At 49.7% G+C, this 16,512-nt stretch overlaps 1 protein-coding gene and 1 long non-coding RNA gene across 3 annotated transcripts in view; one reads left to right on the top strand and one right to left on the bottom strand.

Annotated features, from left to right (window-relative positions):
- Positions 1-16,512, bottom strand: part of ATP2A1 (ATPase sarcoplasmic/endoplasmic reticulum Ca2+ transporting 1) — a 126,304-nt gene that overhangs the window by 1,195 nt on the left and 108,597 nt on the right. For both annotated transcript variants that reach the window (XM_075914532.1, XM_075914533.1), the window contains exons 16-21: positions 16,171-16,391; positions 11,664-11,866; positions 11,502-11,587; positions 7,977-8,110; positions 7,779-7,896; positions 772-889 (exon numbers count right to left, since the gene is read on the bottom strand). In XM_075914532.1, coding sequence (XP_075770647.1) covers positions 772-889; positions 7,779-7,896; positions 7,977-8,110; positions 11,502-11,587; positions 11,664-11,866; positions 16,171-16,391 — 880 coding nt within the window. The remainder of the gene's footprint in view (positions 1-771; positions 890-7,778; positions 7,897-7,976; positions 8,111-11,501; positions 11,588-11,663; positions 11,867-16,170; positions 16,392-16,512) is intronic.
- LOC142823498 (uncharacterized) lies at positions 1,908-7,233 on the top strand. Its single transcript, XR_012898709.1, has 2 exons — positions 1,908-2,086; positions 5,748-7,233. It is a non-coding gene; the product is annotated as an uncharacterized LOC142823498 (long non-coding RNA).

The following is a 16,512-nucleotide window of genomic DNA, read 5'->3' on the forward strand; positions in this document are numbered from 1 at the left end:
TAGAACCAGTTAACAGAGATGGGGTGGAAGCTGTGCAGGAGAGAGGGTTAGTCCAGACCTGCATATGGGATGGCAAGATTAGATGGAAGGTGAAACCCATCCAGGGTGTGGGGCTCAAACCCACTGCAGAACAGCACAGAGCCAGGTGGGGGTGGGAGAGTCTCAACAGCAGTCTGGCCCAGCCCCTTGGCGACAGAGGACATGGAAATGCCCAGTCGGTAAAGGACAAGGACTGCATCAGGTAGCAGATGGGATAAAAAACAACTCTGGTCCTGCTGCTCTAACCACTAGACCCCACTTCCCTCCCAGAGTTGGGATAGACCTCAGGAATCCTGGCTATCTGCCCACTGCTCTAACCACTAGACCCCACTCCCCTCCCAGAGCTGGGATAGACTCCTGGAGTCCTGGCTCTCTGCCCACCATTCTAACCACTAGATCCCACTCCCCTCCCAGAGCTGGGCTAAACCTCAGGAACCGTGGCCCCCAGGGCAGTCAATGGCTGGCTCTGTGCCCGTTCGAGCTGCCCAGATGGGTGTGTTACATGGCAGGTGGTGTTGATGGTGCATGGTTATTAGTAGGGGCTGGAAGACAGCGATGGGACTGGCACCCTGGTGCCCGTGGGAGCTCAGGACGGATCCCTGCACTGTGCCCCATTGCATGGGACTGGCATCTGCACAAATTCGTGTCACAGCTCCAGCTACCGACTCCTGCTGGGAGGCTGCAGCTGGCCCAGCCTAGCCAGGCCTTCCCCTGGCAGGGAAGTGCTCTTACCCTCCAGGTAGTCCCGGGCAACAAATTTCAGCACCTCGTCCAGGAGGATGACGGGGAAGGAGATCTTCAGCACCACCAACCAGTGATGCAGGTCCAGCGGTGTCAGTTTGAAGATCATCTGGGGATGGGGGCAGCAAAGGGGGGTCATGGGGAGAACAAGGCAGGGGCACACGAGTGTGGGGAAGCGTCTCTACAGAGCAGGCCTGGAGTCTCGGGGAGATTCCACAGCCTCTGGGAGCAGGGCTTGGGGGATTGCCCAGCCCCCTTGGATGGGTTTGTAGGGGAGCCTGGACACCCTCCCTATACCAGAGCAACATCTGCCTTGTCAGGCCTTGTCCACAGTGCGGATGTCTAACAAAGCAAACCCAGGCCTGTCTCAAGTCTGGTGCACGTACGCATGCAGGCCAGGCCAAAGGAGCTTTGAGAGTCAGGGGTGTGTGCACAATCATACAGAACTTGCAAAGTACAGCGAGACCAGGCCAAGACGACCAGAAAAAACCTGGTACTAGTACTTCCCATTTTTTATACGAAAAAAATTCCAGACATGGCGCTTTTGCAATATTTTGGCATAGCAAAATATACCCTAAATATTGGCATAATAGGCATCTTCCATAATATGCAGTTGATTGGTGGCAATCACTAGAACGACCATGTCGAGTATAAATATAGGAACAGAAAAGATCATTTGTGGGAGGGAATGAGAGTATTGACTCTCAGAGCCTGCTCTTGATGTAACTAGAAGTAATTGTAGAAGCTATTTTATATTTAGCTAAAAGCCATTCTGTATAACAAAAAGCCATTTCAGTTTCTTGTGTCTGCACAAGGAAGTAAACTGGCCTTCACCGAGGTGGGGAAAAACCAAAGGAATGCGCTGTTGGAATGTGTTAATAAACTATTTTGAGCTGAAGCTCGAACTCCCTTTTAACCTGTTTCTTTCTATGCTGATAATAATTCCTCTTTGAAGTTCTCTTTGATTTCTTGCCCTGACGTCAGACTTGTTTGGTTAAGGGTATAAAATACTAGGATTGATTGTATTAAGCAGCCTTACTGAACCCGGCTTTGCTGAAACCACGTTTGGCTCACTTTGCTTTTATTGGCCAATAAAACTGTCTGTTTAACCGCGTAAACTAAGTGAGGCGTTTGCTTCGACAATTTGGAGGTTCCACCGAGATTCCTAACGCGCCACTTGCCCATATGGACGGACCGGCACTCCACTTCCAAACCTCTCAGAGCGCTCAAGAGAAGGTAAAGGGGATACCTGTTACGAAATCTCCTGGTGAGGGCTTGAGATTTGGAGTGACGGCCGGCCATCGGGGTAAGGGGAGCTACGAAATTCAATTTTGTGAAGCGGCTAACATTTTTGTCTGTCTGTGTCTGTCAGGCCTGTCTTATGTGTCACAGTTCCAAAAGGGCACACCGGTGTCTCTAGTGAGGCAGCCATGCGCTGGACCCTCTGTGTTCGGACGCCAAAAGCTGGTGTGGTGCCATTACTCTCTCTCGGCACACGGAACTGTAGGGAAGCTTTGTTGTCTCTCTCTGTTATTTGTGGGCGTAGTACTGACCTCTGAGGCTAACCCCAGGCCATAGTACCCCATTCCGCCAGGCTGTCTCCAGGCGCCAGGACGTGGTGTTCTGCCGGGCTGGGGCAGGTGCCGGAAACCCCTGCGAGGCAGGTGGACCTTGAGTCCAGTGCCTCGCAACAAAAAGGGGACCAGTGCGAGCAGGTGAATTCTTGATTCGGTGACTCGCAGAGCGAGCAGGCGGATCCTGATTCAGTGACTCGCAGAGCAAGCAGGCGAATCCTGTTTCGGTGACTTGCAGAGCAAGCAGGCGAATTCTGATTCGGTGACTCGCAGAGCGAGCAGGCGGATCCTGATTCGGTGACTCGCAGAGCGAGCAGGCGGATCCTGATTCGGTGACTTGCAGAATATGGTGTAAGCAGGCGGACTTTGGTTCGGTGTCTTACAGAATTAAGCGCGCGCAGGAAATGGGGGTAGGTCAGTCTACAGGAATTCCAGTGCCTTTATGTTAAGTGCCTTCTGGTATAGGATCCTAATGAAGTCTGATATTAAGTGCCGGGTGTCTTAGGGCAGCGTCACTTAATAGAAACCCATGGGAACTGGACAATAAATAAAGATGCATCTAAATGTGGAAACTGTAGGAAAAATGTGAAAAAGGAGAAAAAAAATTGTGTGTGGAAAATGAGTATGAATGTAATGAGTGAAGAATAAATGCCGCTGTATAGGTCTGAGACTTGAGCTGATCCCAGCTGCACCAGGGCTCTCCCACGAGGGAGCTCTGAACGCAAGGGGGGGGGGGTCAGCTGAACCTCAAGACTCAGCGGATATGTGAGGGAGTGACGACTCCCCTTATTTCATAAGCTGCTAAGGTCTGACACTCTAGACCCGGCAGACTCTTTCTTTGGAGTGTGTAAAGTTAGTTTAGGTGGGGGTTAGTCTAAACACCCCCCACTCTGCCAAAAGGCACCCCTGTATACTACTTGTACATGCATAATGGTCCAAGGACCTGTAAGCATTTAACAAATTTGAAAAGAAGAAAAATTAAAGCCTTGAGGGATGAAAGTGAAGCTCAGAAAAGCAAAAATCCTCCCTGCAGTAAGATAGGTAACTTAAAAGTTGCTGCAGTGCCTCTGTGCCAAAATAATGCACAAGAAGTGGGAAAAAAAAAAAAAAGAAAATAAAATTCTCAGTTGGCACACCCATATCAACCAAGCTTAGGGGGAAAATCTGGCACAACATCGCCCCTCTATCCCTCTTTATAACGCATACACAGGTAGAGAGGAAACATGAAAAATAACTGAAAGGAATTAGCTCTTCCCTTTGAAAACATGGGCTCCTGTAACAAACTTGCCCGATCCAAAGCAAAACACAAACTTTAAAATAAGTTTAACAGTTTAAGGAAAGTGTTCCTCCAAATCCTAAGGGGGAGGGAAAAAAAAAAAAAAAAAAAAAAACCTGCTTTAAGAAATGACTCCTTGTTTCTTGCAGCCTCTTTTAATCATCTTAGCAATGAAACCGTCAAGTTAAACATTTGGCTACAAACACTTTGTTAAATCTATTAAAGAGAAAATAAGGAATTCTACTGAAACTTAATTGGTTAACGGCATAAAAGAATAGAATCTATACATTGTAAATTTGTAAAACCTGCACCCTAAGGGTTAAATGTGTCTTCCAAGGAACCTAATTATTGTTTAAAAAAAATCCAAGCCCAGAAACTTCACAGTGTTTCTGTTCAAGGCTGAGCTGATAGCTGATAGCTTGCTTTCAGATCCAAGGTTGTGTGTGTCTGCAAACTGCCTGTCTGTTCTGGAAGGGGGGGGAGCACTGTCCCCCATAAGTAAGTCTGTAACATTGCATGTGATTCTTTTCAGGAAAGGAAAACCTTTTTGCTTGCTGAAATAGTAACTAGCAAGCACCTTGTTCTAAGAGTTTCTGTGGCAGTAAAAAAAGCCTGGTCTGCAGTACAAAAGGGAAACTGAGGCATGCCACCTTTAACTTAATAATTAAATAATAAAGTAATTTACTCAAACCCTCTGAAGCTAGTGTTCAAAATAAAAGCATACAATTGGGTAACAGCAGGCTGATCAAAAAGTAGCAAAAATCTGTAAAGAAAAAGTGTTCTAAAATATAATTCACCACCCCAATGTGGGTAGAAATGTTTTCTTTGTCTTTCAGATCATCAAGAAGTGCTAATATCATCTGAAAATTAACTAAAAAAAAAAACCATGGTTCTGTGTCATGACATAATAAGTTTGTGTTGTGTTGTCTAGATTTGTCTTGTGTGTGTCTTGATTGTGATATATGTATTTCAAACGTTGTGTGTACAATATTGTTGTTCTAATGAAAGAATAATTTAAGTCCCTTGAATAATCTTGACATTGTGCTTTATATAAATGGTTCTTGCCTTTATAATTCTAGTAAAGTTTTAGTAGCAAGCTATGCAGTTTGTACTGTCTGGAATGTAGCGGAATCTGCTCCTCTACCTGCTGTTTTTCCCTTCTCTCCTACCATCGCCAGCTCCTACGCCGTCTCTTTCAGAACTGGCCCGCCTGCGAAACCAAGCCCCAGAATCAGAAAAGCAGGAGTAGAGACTGGCAGGGTGCACCTTGCACCCAGATCACTTGTGGTGCAGCTCTGATGGCCACATTGTTGCCCCAGTGCTCCCTGGATTGTCGCACGTTGCCCTCCTTGCTACCTCACCTTGCCCCCGTGCTCCCTGGATTGTCGCACGTTGGCAAAAGGGGGAATGGTAGCAATCCTCAAAACAAAATTAGTTTGCTCCCAAATTCTCCCAAGCAGCCAAAGATTACTGTCTGGCTTGCCCTGTCTGCCAAGCCCACAACGTAGGTAAACCTGTAAAGACAGTTCCGGCAACCAGACCTCCGCCTTTAGGACCATTTCAAAATTTACAAATGGACTTTATTCAATTGCTTAAATGTCAATCTTTTAAATAATGTACTGGTTATTGTTTGCTTGTTTTTGAGATAGGTAGAAGCTTATCCCTGCAGAAAACATAATAACATCACAGTAGCTAAAAAACTTCTAAATCATTACATCCCATCATGGGGAATACACCTTGTAATCTCCAGTGATAAAGGTACCCACTTTACTGGGAAAATTGTTTAAAAAAAACTGGAAAAGTACTACTCTACCAGACAAGCACTGCACTGTGCACAACACCTGAAAAGCGCAAAAGCAGTAAAAAAATAAAACAGAATTTTAAAAAACAAACTTGCTAAAATATGTAAAATCTCTGGCTTAACATAAATAGTAGCACTTCCGATTGCCCTAATAAGCATAAAAGCCACTCCTAATAAAAAAACTGAACTCAGTCCACATGAAATTGCATGTGGCCAACCTATAAGACTGTAAAGCAGCCCAGACATTAACCTGGCTGATGCCACACTTATTAAAGGAAGCATAGTCAAGTATTGACAGGAACTTATGTGTGTACAGTCTTATCATTCACAGGTTAAGGACGCCTTCCAGGAGGCTCCAACTAAGCCGTGCCATAAACTACATCCAGGAAACTGGGTTTGCGTGAAAGTTCACCAGCGAAAGACTGCCCTGGAACCCAGGTGGAAGGGTCCCTACCAAGTCCTTCTGACCACCCATACTGCTGTAAAGTGCGAAGGATTGCCCACCTGGATTCACGCATCCCACTGCAAACCCGTCCTGGCCCCTACAGAAGTTGGCCCCAATAAGGAGCACCGCAGACCTGGTACCAAAAACCCAGGTCCAGAAGTAAACGAAAATCAGCGCAGGCTTGGTACCGGCAATCCAAGCCCTGAAGCAAATGATCCTAAAAAACTGAGGCCAAGGTACCAGCTGCGGCCCAGAAGGACCTGCCAGCGATAGGTGAAGCAATTTACGAAGTCCTAAAAAACAGCCAGCATAAGGCTGGACAAACAATTCATGTTAAGCTTATGCTTAATCTTGTTTTTAATACCTAGTAGTTATAATCTATATGGTTTAAATGTGTTTATGCTTTTAATGAACCAAGTTTCCCAAGAATTTAATTCCACAGGTTGCTAAATATGTGCTCACAGTCCTGTACATTCAGAAGGAGGCATCCCAATAATTCCAGTCCCACTAAACAACACTCAAATATGGCACACTGTTTAGTGAACTAAGCCAAATAAAACTCGGCAAGAAAAAAAAAAGGTTTACTAACCCAGGGTATATCCACCTAGCCTTAACCCCAATTAAAAAGTACTGCTGAACATGTAATGGTTCAGGAGCCAGGGTGAGAAAAAAAAGCCCAAACCGATGGCCCTAGACTATGTCCTAGCTAGTAAGGGCGGGGTTTGTGCCTTAGTAAGAAAAAAATGCTGTGGGTATATTTCTGACACCAGCAAAGAAGTAAAGAAAGATGACTCAGAGATTAAAAAAAACTGTAAAACGCTTAAGGCAGGGGAAAGACTGGACCCTCTGGAATTGGTTAGAAGGCTGGTTTGGACATGTGGGAACTTGGATTTTGCAAGGTGTAGTTTTAGTATTGGCTATATTCTTTTGTGCTTATTTTTGTTTCTTGCTAATCAAATGCTGTATTTCTTGTATTCTAAAAAACAAGGGACAGACCCTCACTAAAGGGAATGTGGAAGTAATGATGTTAAAATATAATAAGCAAAAAGAGAAACAAAAAAAGGATATAAAGGCTTTAATAAAAATAAAGATGTAAAACGGTTTAATGGTTAGCCTTTAAAAGGCTAAAAGGGGGGAGATTGTAGAAGCTATTTCATATTTAGCTAAAAGCCATTCTGTATAACAAAAAGCCATTTCAGTTTCTTGTGTCTGCACAAGGAAGTAAACTGGCCTTCACCGAGGTGGGGAAAAACCAAAGGAATGCGCTGTTGGAATGTGTTGTTAAACTATTTTGAGCTGAAGCTCGAACTCCCTTTTAACCTGTTTCTTTCTATGCTAATAATAATTCCTCTTTGAAGTTCTCTTTGATTTCTTGCCCTAACGTCAGACTTGTTTGGTTAAGGGTATAAAATACTAGGATTGATTGTATTAAGCAGCCTTACTGAACCCGGCTTTGCTGAAACCACGTTTGGCTCACTTTGCTTTTATTGGCCAATAAAACTGTCTGTTTAGCCGCGTAAACTAAGTGAGGCATTTGCTTCGACATAATGGACCCCTCCGCACTGGCGACCCCGGGCGTGGTGTTCCCTGGCATCGGAAGAGAAGGAACCATCACTGTAGGTAGCATACGGGGGACGTGTAAGTGAACTAGGCTAATTATTGTATTGTAATAATCTTCTATGAATTGCTTTTGCATGGCTTTGCACTGTACTCATTGCTTTACAATGTAACCCTTACATTCTTTCAATTGTATAGGAATTGTTTCTAAGGCTTGTCACACAAACAACTGTGTGACCTGCTTAGCGCTTACACTAAATGGGAAAGTGGTTAAGTAGGCCTGGCGTGTCCTGGATTCCCTTGGATCTAAAAAGAAATCAAACCACATGGCAGGGCTGCACTTACAGGCAGGGGGTCAACGTAGAGGATGACGAAGTGCAGGGACATGGAAAGGCAGATGGAGCCCAGCAGCCAGATGTTCACCCAGGGGGGCATGCGCACCAGGGACTGGTTCTCAGACAGGCTGTGTGGAGAGAGCAGCAGAGAGTGAGCTGGAGGCTGGGCCGGGGGTAGGAAGGGAGGGAGGGAGGGAGGGATCCTTGCCTGTTGAGGGCGTTGCACATCTCGATGGTGACCAGCACAGACAGGGCCATGGTCATGGGCACTGGCGACTCAAACACCTCGCAGTCCAGCCCCTCAAAGTCCTCATTGTGCTCTGTGCACTGCATGAAATGGGACTGGGAGGGAAAGAGGTAAGTCCAAATGCAGCCAGCTCAGTTGTGCCAGCCAAGCTGCTCCCCCACACGGCTTCTCACAGAATGCCCCCCTCCGTCCCCCCCCCCCCACACACACACTGTGATGCTTCCCCCAATCCTACATGGAATTGGCTTGTATCTCAGAAGCGCTTTGGGCAAAATACTACGTGTCACCCTCAGTGTTAGTGTCGTGCTCTGCTGGATCTGCAGAGCCTCGCCTGGTGCACGGCTCATTCTTGTGTGAATCTCCCTTCTTCTCCACTTACCTGGTTTGCAGGGGAGCTCTCCTCCTGCACAGTAAGAAAACAAGATGGCCACCAGCAAAAAACCCCAAAGGCCTTAAAGGGGCCATGCTGGTTTTTTTGCTTAATAACTGTCAGGGTCCTTTTTTTTCCCCTCAATAACTTTGGTCCCCCCCACACCCACCCACACACTTTTTTTCTCAACAGTGGGTTTTTTGTTGGTTTTTTTTGCATGGAGGGCTTTCGGTATTTTTGGTTAAACCATCTGGCAGCCCTAGGTTCAGGGCTGGGACAGGGGTTCAGGAAGCAGGCTCTGGCTGGGCACCGTTTAACTGAGATGACATCCGGGTGATGGAGCAGTGGAGCTAAGGCGGCTCACTCCTGCCCTGGCTTTGCACCACTCCTGAAAGCAGCTGGCATGTACCAGCAGTGGCTCCATGGTGCCATGTGCTGCCCCTCATCTACCGGCTCTGAGCCCACAGCTTCTGCTGGCCACGGTTCCCCATCACTGATCAACGGGAGCTGCAGGAGTGGTGTCTGCAGGGAAGGACCGCGTGTGGACAGCATGTGTTCTGCCTCTCTCGGGCTGCAGGGGCAAGCAGTAACAACAACCCCACATGTGTGTTGGGTCAGGAGATGAGAAGGAAGGACAGTCAGTGTGTGTGTGTGTGAGAGAGAATGACAGCGATTTGCATTGTCAAACTCCTCCATCCCCTTCTATCTGTGTGGAGAAAGGGTAAAGAAGTGATGGGGAGAGGAGGGACACCCTGACATCACCCCCCCTTTCTCCTTCTCCCTCCCACACCCTGCACAGCAAGCAGGAGGCTCCCAGGGGGGCAGCTGCAAGGCAGAGGGCAGGAACAACTGACAGTGGGTGGAGGGGCAACTGAAGTGCCAGTGCTTGAGAGCTTCCTGGCCAAACCAGACAAGATCACTTGTCAGAGGCTCCAAGATCTAGTGGTAGATCCCGATCTGCAGGCTGGTGACCACTGCATTAATGAGTGCCTGGGTAGGTTAAGTGTTCTCCAACAGGTTTCTGTGTGTTGCCTTTTCAGATACCTGATTTGTATCCATTAATTCTTTCCCATAGGGACTGTCCAGATTGGCCGATATCCATGGCAGAGGGGCACTGTTGACATTTGATGGCATAGATCATGTTAGAGGATGTGCAGTTAAATGAGCCTCTGATTTGGTGACTGATGTAGTTGGATCCAGTGATGAAATCGATGGTGTAGATGTGTGGGCAGAGTTGGCACCGGGGCTGATTGCAGAGGTGGGTTCCTAGATGATTATGATGGAGGTATGCTGCATGGTTACTGGAAAGAATTTGTTAGAGGTTAGGGATTCTCTGTAGGTGAGGACTACCCTTCCCCCAAGGCCTCTGAGAGTGAGGGGTCATGTTCCATGATAAGTTGTAGATAATGCATTGGAAGGGCTGAAGTTGTGGGCTGTAGGTGATAAGTGGAATTCTGTTGTTTTCTCTTCCGGGCCTGTCTTGAAGTAGTTCATGTCTGGGTACTCTGCTGGCTCTATCGATCTGTTTTTCACTTCTCCGGCTGGGTATTTCAGTTGTAAGGATGCTCTATATAGACCCTGTAGGTGTTTGTCTCTGTCTGTGGGATTGGAGCAAATCTGGTTGTAATTTAAGGCTTGGCTGTAAACAATAGATTGAGAAACGTGTCTTACATGTAGGTAAACGTAGCGGTTGGTAGATTTCCAGTATAAGGTGGTGGAAATATGTCTGTCATGTAATTGTACTGTGATGTCAAGGACGTGGCTCTCCTGTGTGACTGATCCAGGCTGAGGTTGATGGTGGGGCAGAAGTTGCTGAACTCCCAGTCGAATTCTTCAAGGGTCTCTTTCCCGTGGGTCCATATGATGGAGGTGTTGCCAATGTAACGTAAGTAGAGTAAAGGTGCTAAATGGGCTGTGCCCACGAAATATCATGTTCCCATCTACCATGTTCCCTGTTAGTCTCTAAGGTGCTGCAGGACCATTTGTTGTTTTCTACGTTTTTCCAGTCACAGACTAACTCCGCTACCCCTCTGAAGCTTAAAGGACTTGAGAACAGCCCTGTTTGTCCTGTAAGTCCAAGCAGTGATTGGTCCTAGGAAGACATGTGACTCTACCTCCTGACACTGGGATTCCAGTTTGACCAGTAATTTTCAATGGAAGGGGGGAGTGGCGAACAAAAGATCCCGCCCTGTGGGGAAAGACTATTTAAGCCAGGGGAAGTTCTCGGGCTTTGGCTTTGGCTGGTCTGGAGAGTGGCCTAGCACACTAGGATGCAAAGAGAACTGGAGACTCAAGTCGGAGGAAAAGATCATCTTTGGCTTGCCTGACGTAAGAACAGCTTCCACGTTTGCATTACGTTTTACTGTATCAGCACTAGCTGTGCATTTGCTTTCATTTTCATTGAGTCACTTACCTTGCTCTGCCTCTTTCCACTTTCAACGCCTTAACTCCTACTGTTTGTACTTAATACAAACACTTTTGTTTGCCATCAGGCCAGTGTAAATAATTGTTACCTGGGGGGAGCGAACAGTGTGTGGGCCACTTTCACTGGTAAAGGCGGTTGCCTGAATGAGCTTTCACTGTGCCAGACTGACACAGAGAAAGATGGATTTATCTGGGGGGTTGGTACCCTGGGTGCCAGCCCTCGTACTGCAGTAGTTCAGTGTCTGCCTTGCTCTTCAGGGGATGGGCTCCCAGCTCTGGGCCTTGTCTGAGGGAGAGACCAGAGGATCTGGCCCAGCAAGTCAGGATGGTGGAGAGCCCCAGAGAGTAAGGCTGGTGTCAGTGGAATGACGAGCACACCGGGGAGCAGTTACACCCCCCCCCCCACCGGGGAGCAGTTACACACCCCCCCCCACCGGGGAGCAGTTACACACACCCCCCCCACCGGGGAGCAGTTACACACCCCCCCCCCCCACCAGGGAGCAGTTACACACACCCCCCCCACCGGGGAGCAGTTTTGCGCGCGCGTACACACACACACACACAAGGGAGGGCACCTGGCTGAGCCCCACCCCAGTCCCCGCAGCATGGGCCCCCTTGCACTGCCCAGGAGGCAGCACTGCCTGACTGTTGGGGAGAATGCTCAGCTGAACACCCCACCCCCCCGCTCTCACCAGCTGGTGATAGGAGACAGCGGGACCATCCTCTGCATAGAGGAACCACCAAGCCGCAGCGCCCACGGTGGCAGCGCCGACGTAGCCTGTGGGCAGAGCAGAGGGGGAGGCGTGAGTGCGTGGCCGAAGGCCTGGGGCTTTGGGGGAGAACGGGGGATTTACCGCCAATGGCCATGTAGCGGAAGAAGAGCCAGCCACTGATGAGGGGCTCCTTGGGGCTGCGGGGGGGCTTGTCCATGATGTCCAGGTCGGGAGGGTTGAAGCCCAGGGCAGTGGCTGGGAGCCCGTCAGTCACCAGGTTCACCCACAGCAGCTGCACAGGAATTAGGGCTTCCGGAAGGCCCAAGGCGGCTGTGAGGAAGATGCTGTAGGGAGAGAGGGTGAGTCAGAAACCCAGACGGGGGAAGGCTGGTGCGTTCGGCAGAGCCAGGGATTCCCAGAAGAGGGCTGAGCCCCCAGCTCTGTGGCGTCTCTAGGAGGCCCCTGGGGTCTTCCCCTTCCTGGCTTCACCGCTTCCTTGGACTGAAGCTCTGAGCTAGAGCTTCCTGCTTCCCTTGTGCTCTGCCGGACAAGTCCCACTGAGCCAGACCCCGGCAGAGACGCCCCCGGACCCCGGCAGAGATGCACCAGGCTGCCCTGCCCGGACCCCAGCAGAGATGCACGGGGCTGCCCCGGCAGGGCCCCAGCAGAGACACACCCAGGCTGCCCCCACTGGACCCTGGCAGAGACGCGCCCAGGCTGCCCCCCCCGGACCCTGGCACAGGGGCATCTGGGCTGCCGGGACGGTGCCCTGTGCCTAGCACCGCAGGAACATGCCCAGAGCCGGCAAGCAGTTCAGTGTGTTGGACAGCTGGCACAGGGAGCCCTTCGGCTAGGCCAAGGGGTGTAGATTACAGCCCCAAACATTCAATTCTGCCCAGAGCCCTGCCGGGCTGGGGGGGAAACCCCTCACATTAGCCTGTCTGTCTGTCTCTCCATCTGACCTGTGTGACAGGCTCCAGGGGAAAGCGCCAACCCTCAACCACCCGTCCCCATCTCAGCCCCCAGCCCAGCAAGCCGCTGGGTCTCTGCTGAGCCTCCAGCACAGGGAGGGACACTATTACCCTACAACTTCTCACTGAGGGTATGTCTACACTACCACCCTAGTTCGAACTAGGGTGGTTAATGTCGTCAGACGAACTTGCAAATGAAGACCGGGATTTGATTTTCCCAGGCTTCATTTGCATGTTGCCGGGCGCCGCCATTTTTAAATGTCCGCTAGTGCGGACTCCGTGCCCGCGGCTACACGCAGCATGAACTAAATAGTTCGGACTAGGCTTCCTATTCCGAACTATCTGTACGCCTCGTGGAACGAGGTGTAACGGTAGTTCGAATTAGAAAGCCTAATTCGAACTACCTACTCCGTGCCGCGTGTAGCTGCGGGCACGGAGTCCGAACTACCAGGGATTTAAAAATGGTGGCGCCCGGCAAGATGCAAATGAAGCCCAGGATATTTAAACCCCGGGCTTCATTTGCAACTTCGATAGACTACATTAACCACCCTACTTCGAACTTGGGTGGTAGTGTAGACATACCCTCAGTGAGGTGAGGCACATTCTACTCTGCCGAAAGTGAAGTTATCCCCAAGCATGCACAATACAGGGGAAACTGAGGCCCACATGGGACTCAACACAAACTACAGAAAATACTTGTTTCGTTACACAAGGCCAGCGCAGCTGGGGAGATGGAGGACCAAGGCTGGTGTGGCCGGGGAGGAGGATGGAGAACTGAGGCTGGCACGACCAGAGAGGATGGAGGACCAAGGCCGGTGCGGTTGGGGGGGATGTAGGACTGAGGCCAGTGTGGCCAGGGAGGATGGAGGACCGAGGCCGGCGCGGCTGGGGGGATGTAGGACTGAGGCCAGTGTGGCCGGGGAGGATGGAGGACCGAGGCTGGCGCGGCTGGGGAGATGGAGAACCAAGGCCGACGGGGCTGGGAGGGCTGGAGGACCGAGGCCAGCAGGGCCGGGGAGAAGAATGGACCAGCAAGGCTGGCGTGGCTGGGGAGGAGGATAGAGAACTGAGGCCGGCATGACCAGAGAGGATGGAGGACTGAGGCCAGCACAGCCTGGGGGGATGGAGGACTGAGGCCAGTGTCACAAATCATGGGTAGTTGAATGGTCCGTATGAGTGAATCCATAGCAAGGGAGCTGAAGAGACTATTATGGAGCATGGCAGAAAGGGATCTAGGGGTCATAGTGGACCACAAGTTGAATATGAGTCAACAGTGTGATGCTGTTGCAAAAAAAGCAAATATGATTCTAGGTTGTATCAACAGGTGTGTTGTAAGCAAAACTCGTGAAGTCATTCTGCCGCTCTACTCTGCACTAGTTAGGCCTCAGTTGGAGTACTGTGTCCAGTTCTGGGCGCCACATTTCAAGAAAGATGTGGAGAAATTGGAAAGGGTACAGAGAAGAGCGACAAGAATGATTAAAGGTCTAGAGAACATGACCTATGAAGCCAGACTTCATGAACTGGGCTTGTTTAGTTTGGAAAAAAGAAGATTAAGGGGGGACATGATAGCGGTTTTCAAATATCTAAAAGGGTTGTGACAGGAGAAGGGAGGAAGGAGAAAATTTGTTCCTCTTGGTTTCTGAGGACAGGACAAGGAGTAATTGGCTTAAAGTGCAGCAGGGGAGGTTTAGATTGGACATTAGGAAAAAATTCCTAACTGTCAGGGTGGTCAAATATTGGAATAAATTGCCAAGGGAGGTGGTGGAATCTCCCTCTCTGGAGATATTTAAGAACAGGTTAGATAGACATCTGTCAGGGATGGTGTAGACGGAGCTTGGTCCTGCCTTGAGGGCGGGGGGCTGGACTCGATGACCTCTCGAGGTCCCTTCCAGTCCTATTATTCTATGATTCTATGGACTTGTTTGGTCCAGGCAAAACCCTGGAGGATTATGGACTTGTTTACAAATTCAAGAAAAAGAACTGAGAGATAAAGAACTGTCTATGCATGCGGAGGCAGCGGTCCCAGCATTGCCAGATAAGAAAAAGTAACAAGGGAAGGGTCTAACCAAGGACAGACCATTGTTTCTCAGTCACGGTGAGACAAGTGGTGCAAAAACTGGACATTTCTGGATTAGTCGTGGACACACCAGTAAGGAGAAGGGGGTGTCACTAATGGACATCACCCCACCTGGACTGTGTGCAACCAGTGGATGGCCCCTGCCGAGGGGTATATACCACACCATTTTGCCCCATAAGTTGGAGTCCATCGATTCAGCATATTGGGGTGATGTGCACGTCGGACTTCCGCCTCAACCAAATTAACCGACATTACTCAGGGGTGAGTGTGAGTGTGTGTGTGTTAAACTGGATTAAGAATTAGACTGCTAAACTGGGTCAAGGATTAGATGTAGCTTGTTAGTTATTCCATTTAAATGTTGCTTTTAATGCCTTTGAATGCTTGTGATGCCTTTAATGTCTTTTAATGCTGTTTTAATTGCTTAGTACTAAATATATATATATATATATATATATATATATAGAGAGAGAGAGAGAGAGAGAGAGAGAGAGAGAGAGAGAGAGAGAGAGAGAGAGAGAGAGAGAGAGCTTTTAAAACTGCTCCTGAATTGAAGGCTGCGATGTAGGGGGCATCTGGCTGGGCGCTAGGCTTGGGCTGTCCCCCACTGGCCCTCTCTGTGAGCACAGCCCAGTGGGGGGCTAGACACACCCCTGACCGGTTCTGACTGGGGGCGGGGGCAGGGGGGAGGTGGGAACAAAGGAAGGACGTGGGGGGAGGAAGAGTGGGTCTGAGGCTGGAAAAATGATGGAGACGCCTAGGGAGGGGGCTTGGAGACCAGGGCCTCAGGCACCCGCCCTAAGGGCTCTGGGGGTATGTCTACACTACCACCCTAGTTCGAACTAGGGTGGTTAATGTAGGCAACTGGAGTTGCAAATGAAGCCCGGGATTTGAATTTCCCGGGCTTCATTTGCATATTGCCGGGCGCCGCCATTTTTAAATGTTCGCTAGTTCGGACTCTGTGCCCGCGGCTACACGCGGCACGGACTAGGTAGTTCGGATTAGGCTTCCTATTCCGAACTACCGTTACTCCTCGTGGAACGTGGAACGAGGTGTACTGGTAGTTCGGAATAGGAAGCCTAATCCGAACTACCTAGTTTGTGCCGCGTGTAGCCGCGGGCACGGAGTCTGAACTAGTGGACATTTAAAAATGGCGGCGCCCGGCAATATGCAAATGAAGCCCGGGAAATTCAAATCCCGGGCTTCATTTGCAACTCCGGTAGCCTACATTAACCACCCTAGTTCGAACTAGGGTGGTAGTGTAGACATACGCTGGGTGTCCTGGCCCCCCCACAACACGTCTATGCTGGCTGTATTCTGGACAATCAATAAACTCCCTCTATACTACTGGCTGGTGGAGACTGTTCTGGCTGCTACGGGGGTGCAGGATCGGGGGAACCCCGACTCGCCGTCACAAGTGCAATACAACTTGTTAAAGGGATGTTTAAGATACTGGGAAAGACTCTTTTGTTCTGTGAATGCTGAACCAAATGGGTAGCGTGATGCGGCTTGGTCAACCGGATCACAGCGCTCCCTTGTGACACTGGTGCGGCCAGGGGAGCTGATGGGATAGGGGAGCAGTGTGCGAGAACCGTGCACTCACCAGACGACCTCGCCCACATTGGAGGAAATGAGGTAGCGGATGAATTGCTTCATGTTGTTGTATATGGCCCTACCCTCCTCCACAGCCGCCACAATAGTGGAGAAGTTGTCGTCAGCCAGGACCATCTCGGAGGCCGTCTTGGCTACGGCTGTTCCCGAGCCCATGGCGATGCCGATCTCAGCCTTCTTCAGTGCCGGGGCATCATTCACCCCATCGCCTGTCTGGGGGAGGGGCAGGGTGAGTCACAGAGCCCGGGATCCCCAAACACCACAGGCCATAAAAACATCAGAGCAGCCACACTGGGTCCGACTCAAGGTCCATCTAGCCCAGTGCCCTGTCTGC

This window comes from Pelodiscus sinensis, unplaced genomic scaffold (assembly GCF_049634645.1).
Source record: "Pelodiscus sinensis isolate JC-2024 unplaced genomic scaffold, ASM4963464v1 ctg116, whole genome shotgun sequence".
NCBI lineage: Eukaryota > Metazoa > Chordata > Testudines > Trionychidae > Pelodiscus > Pelodiscus sinensis.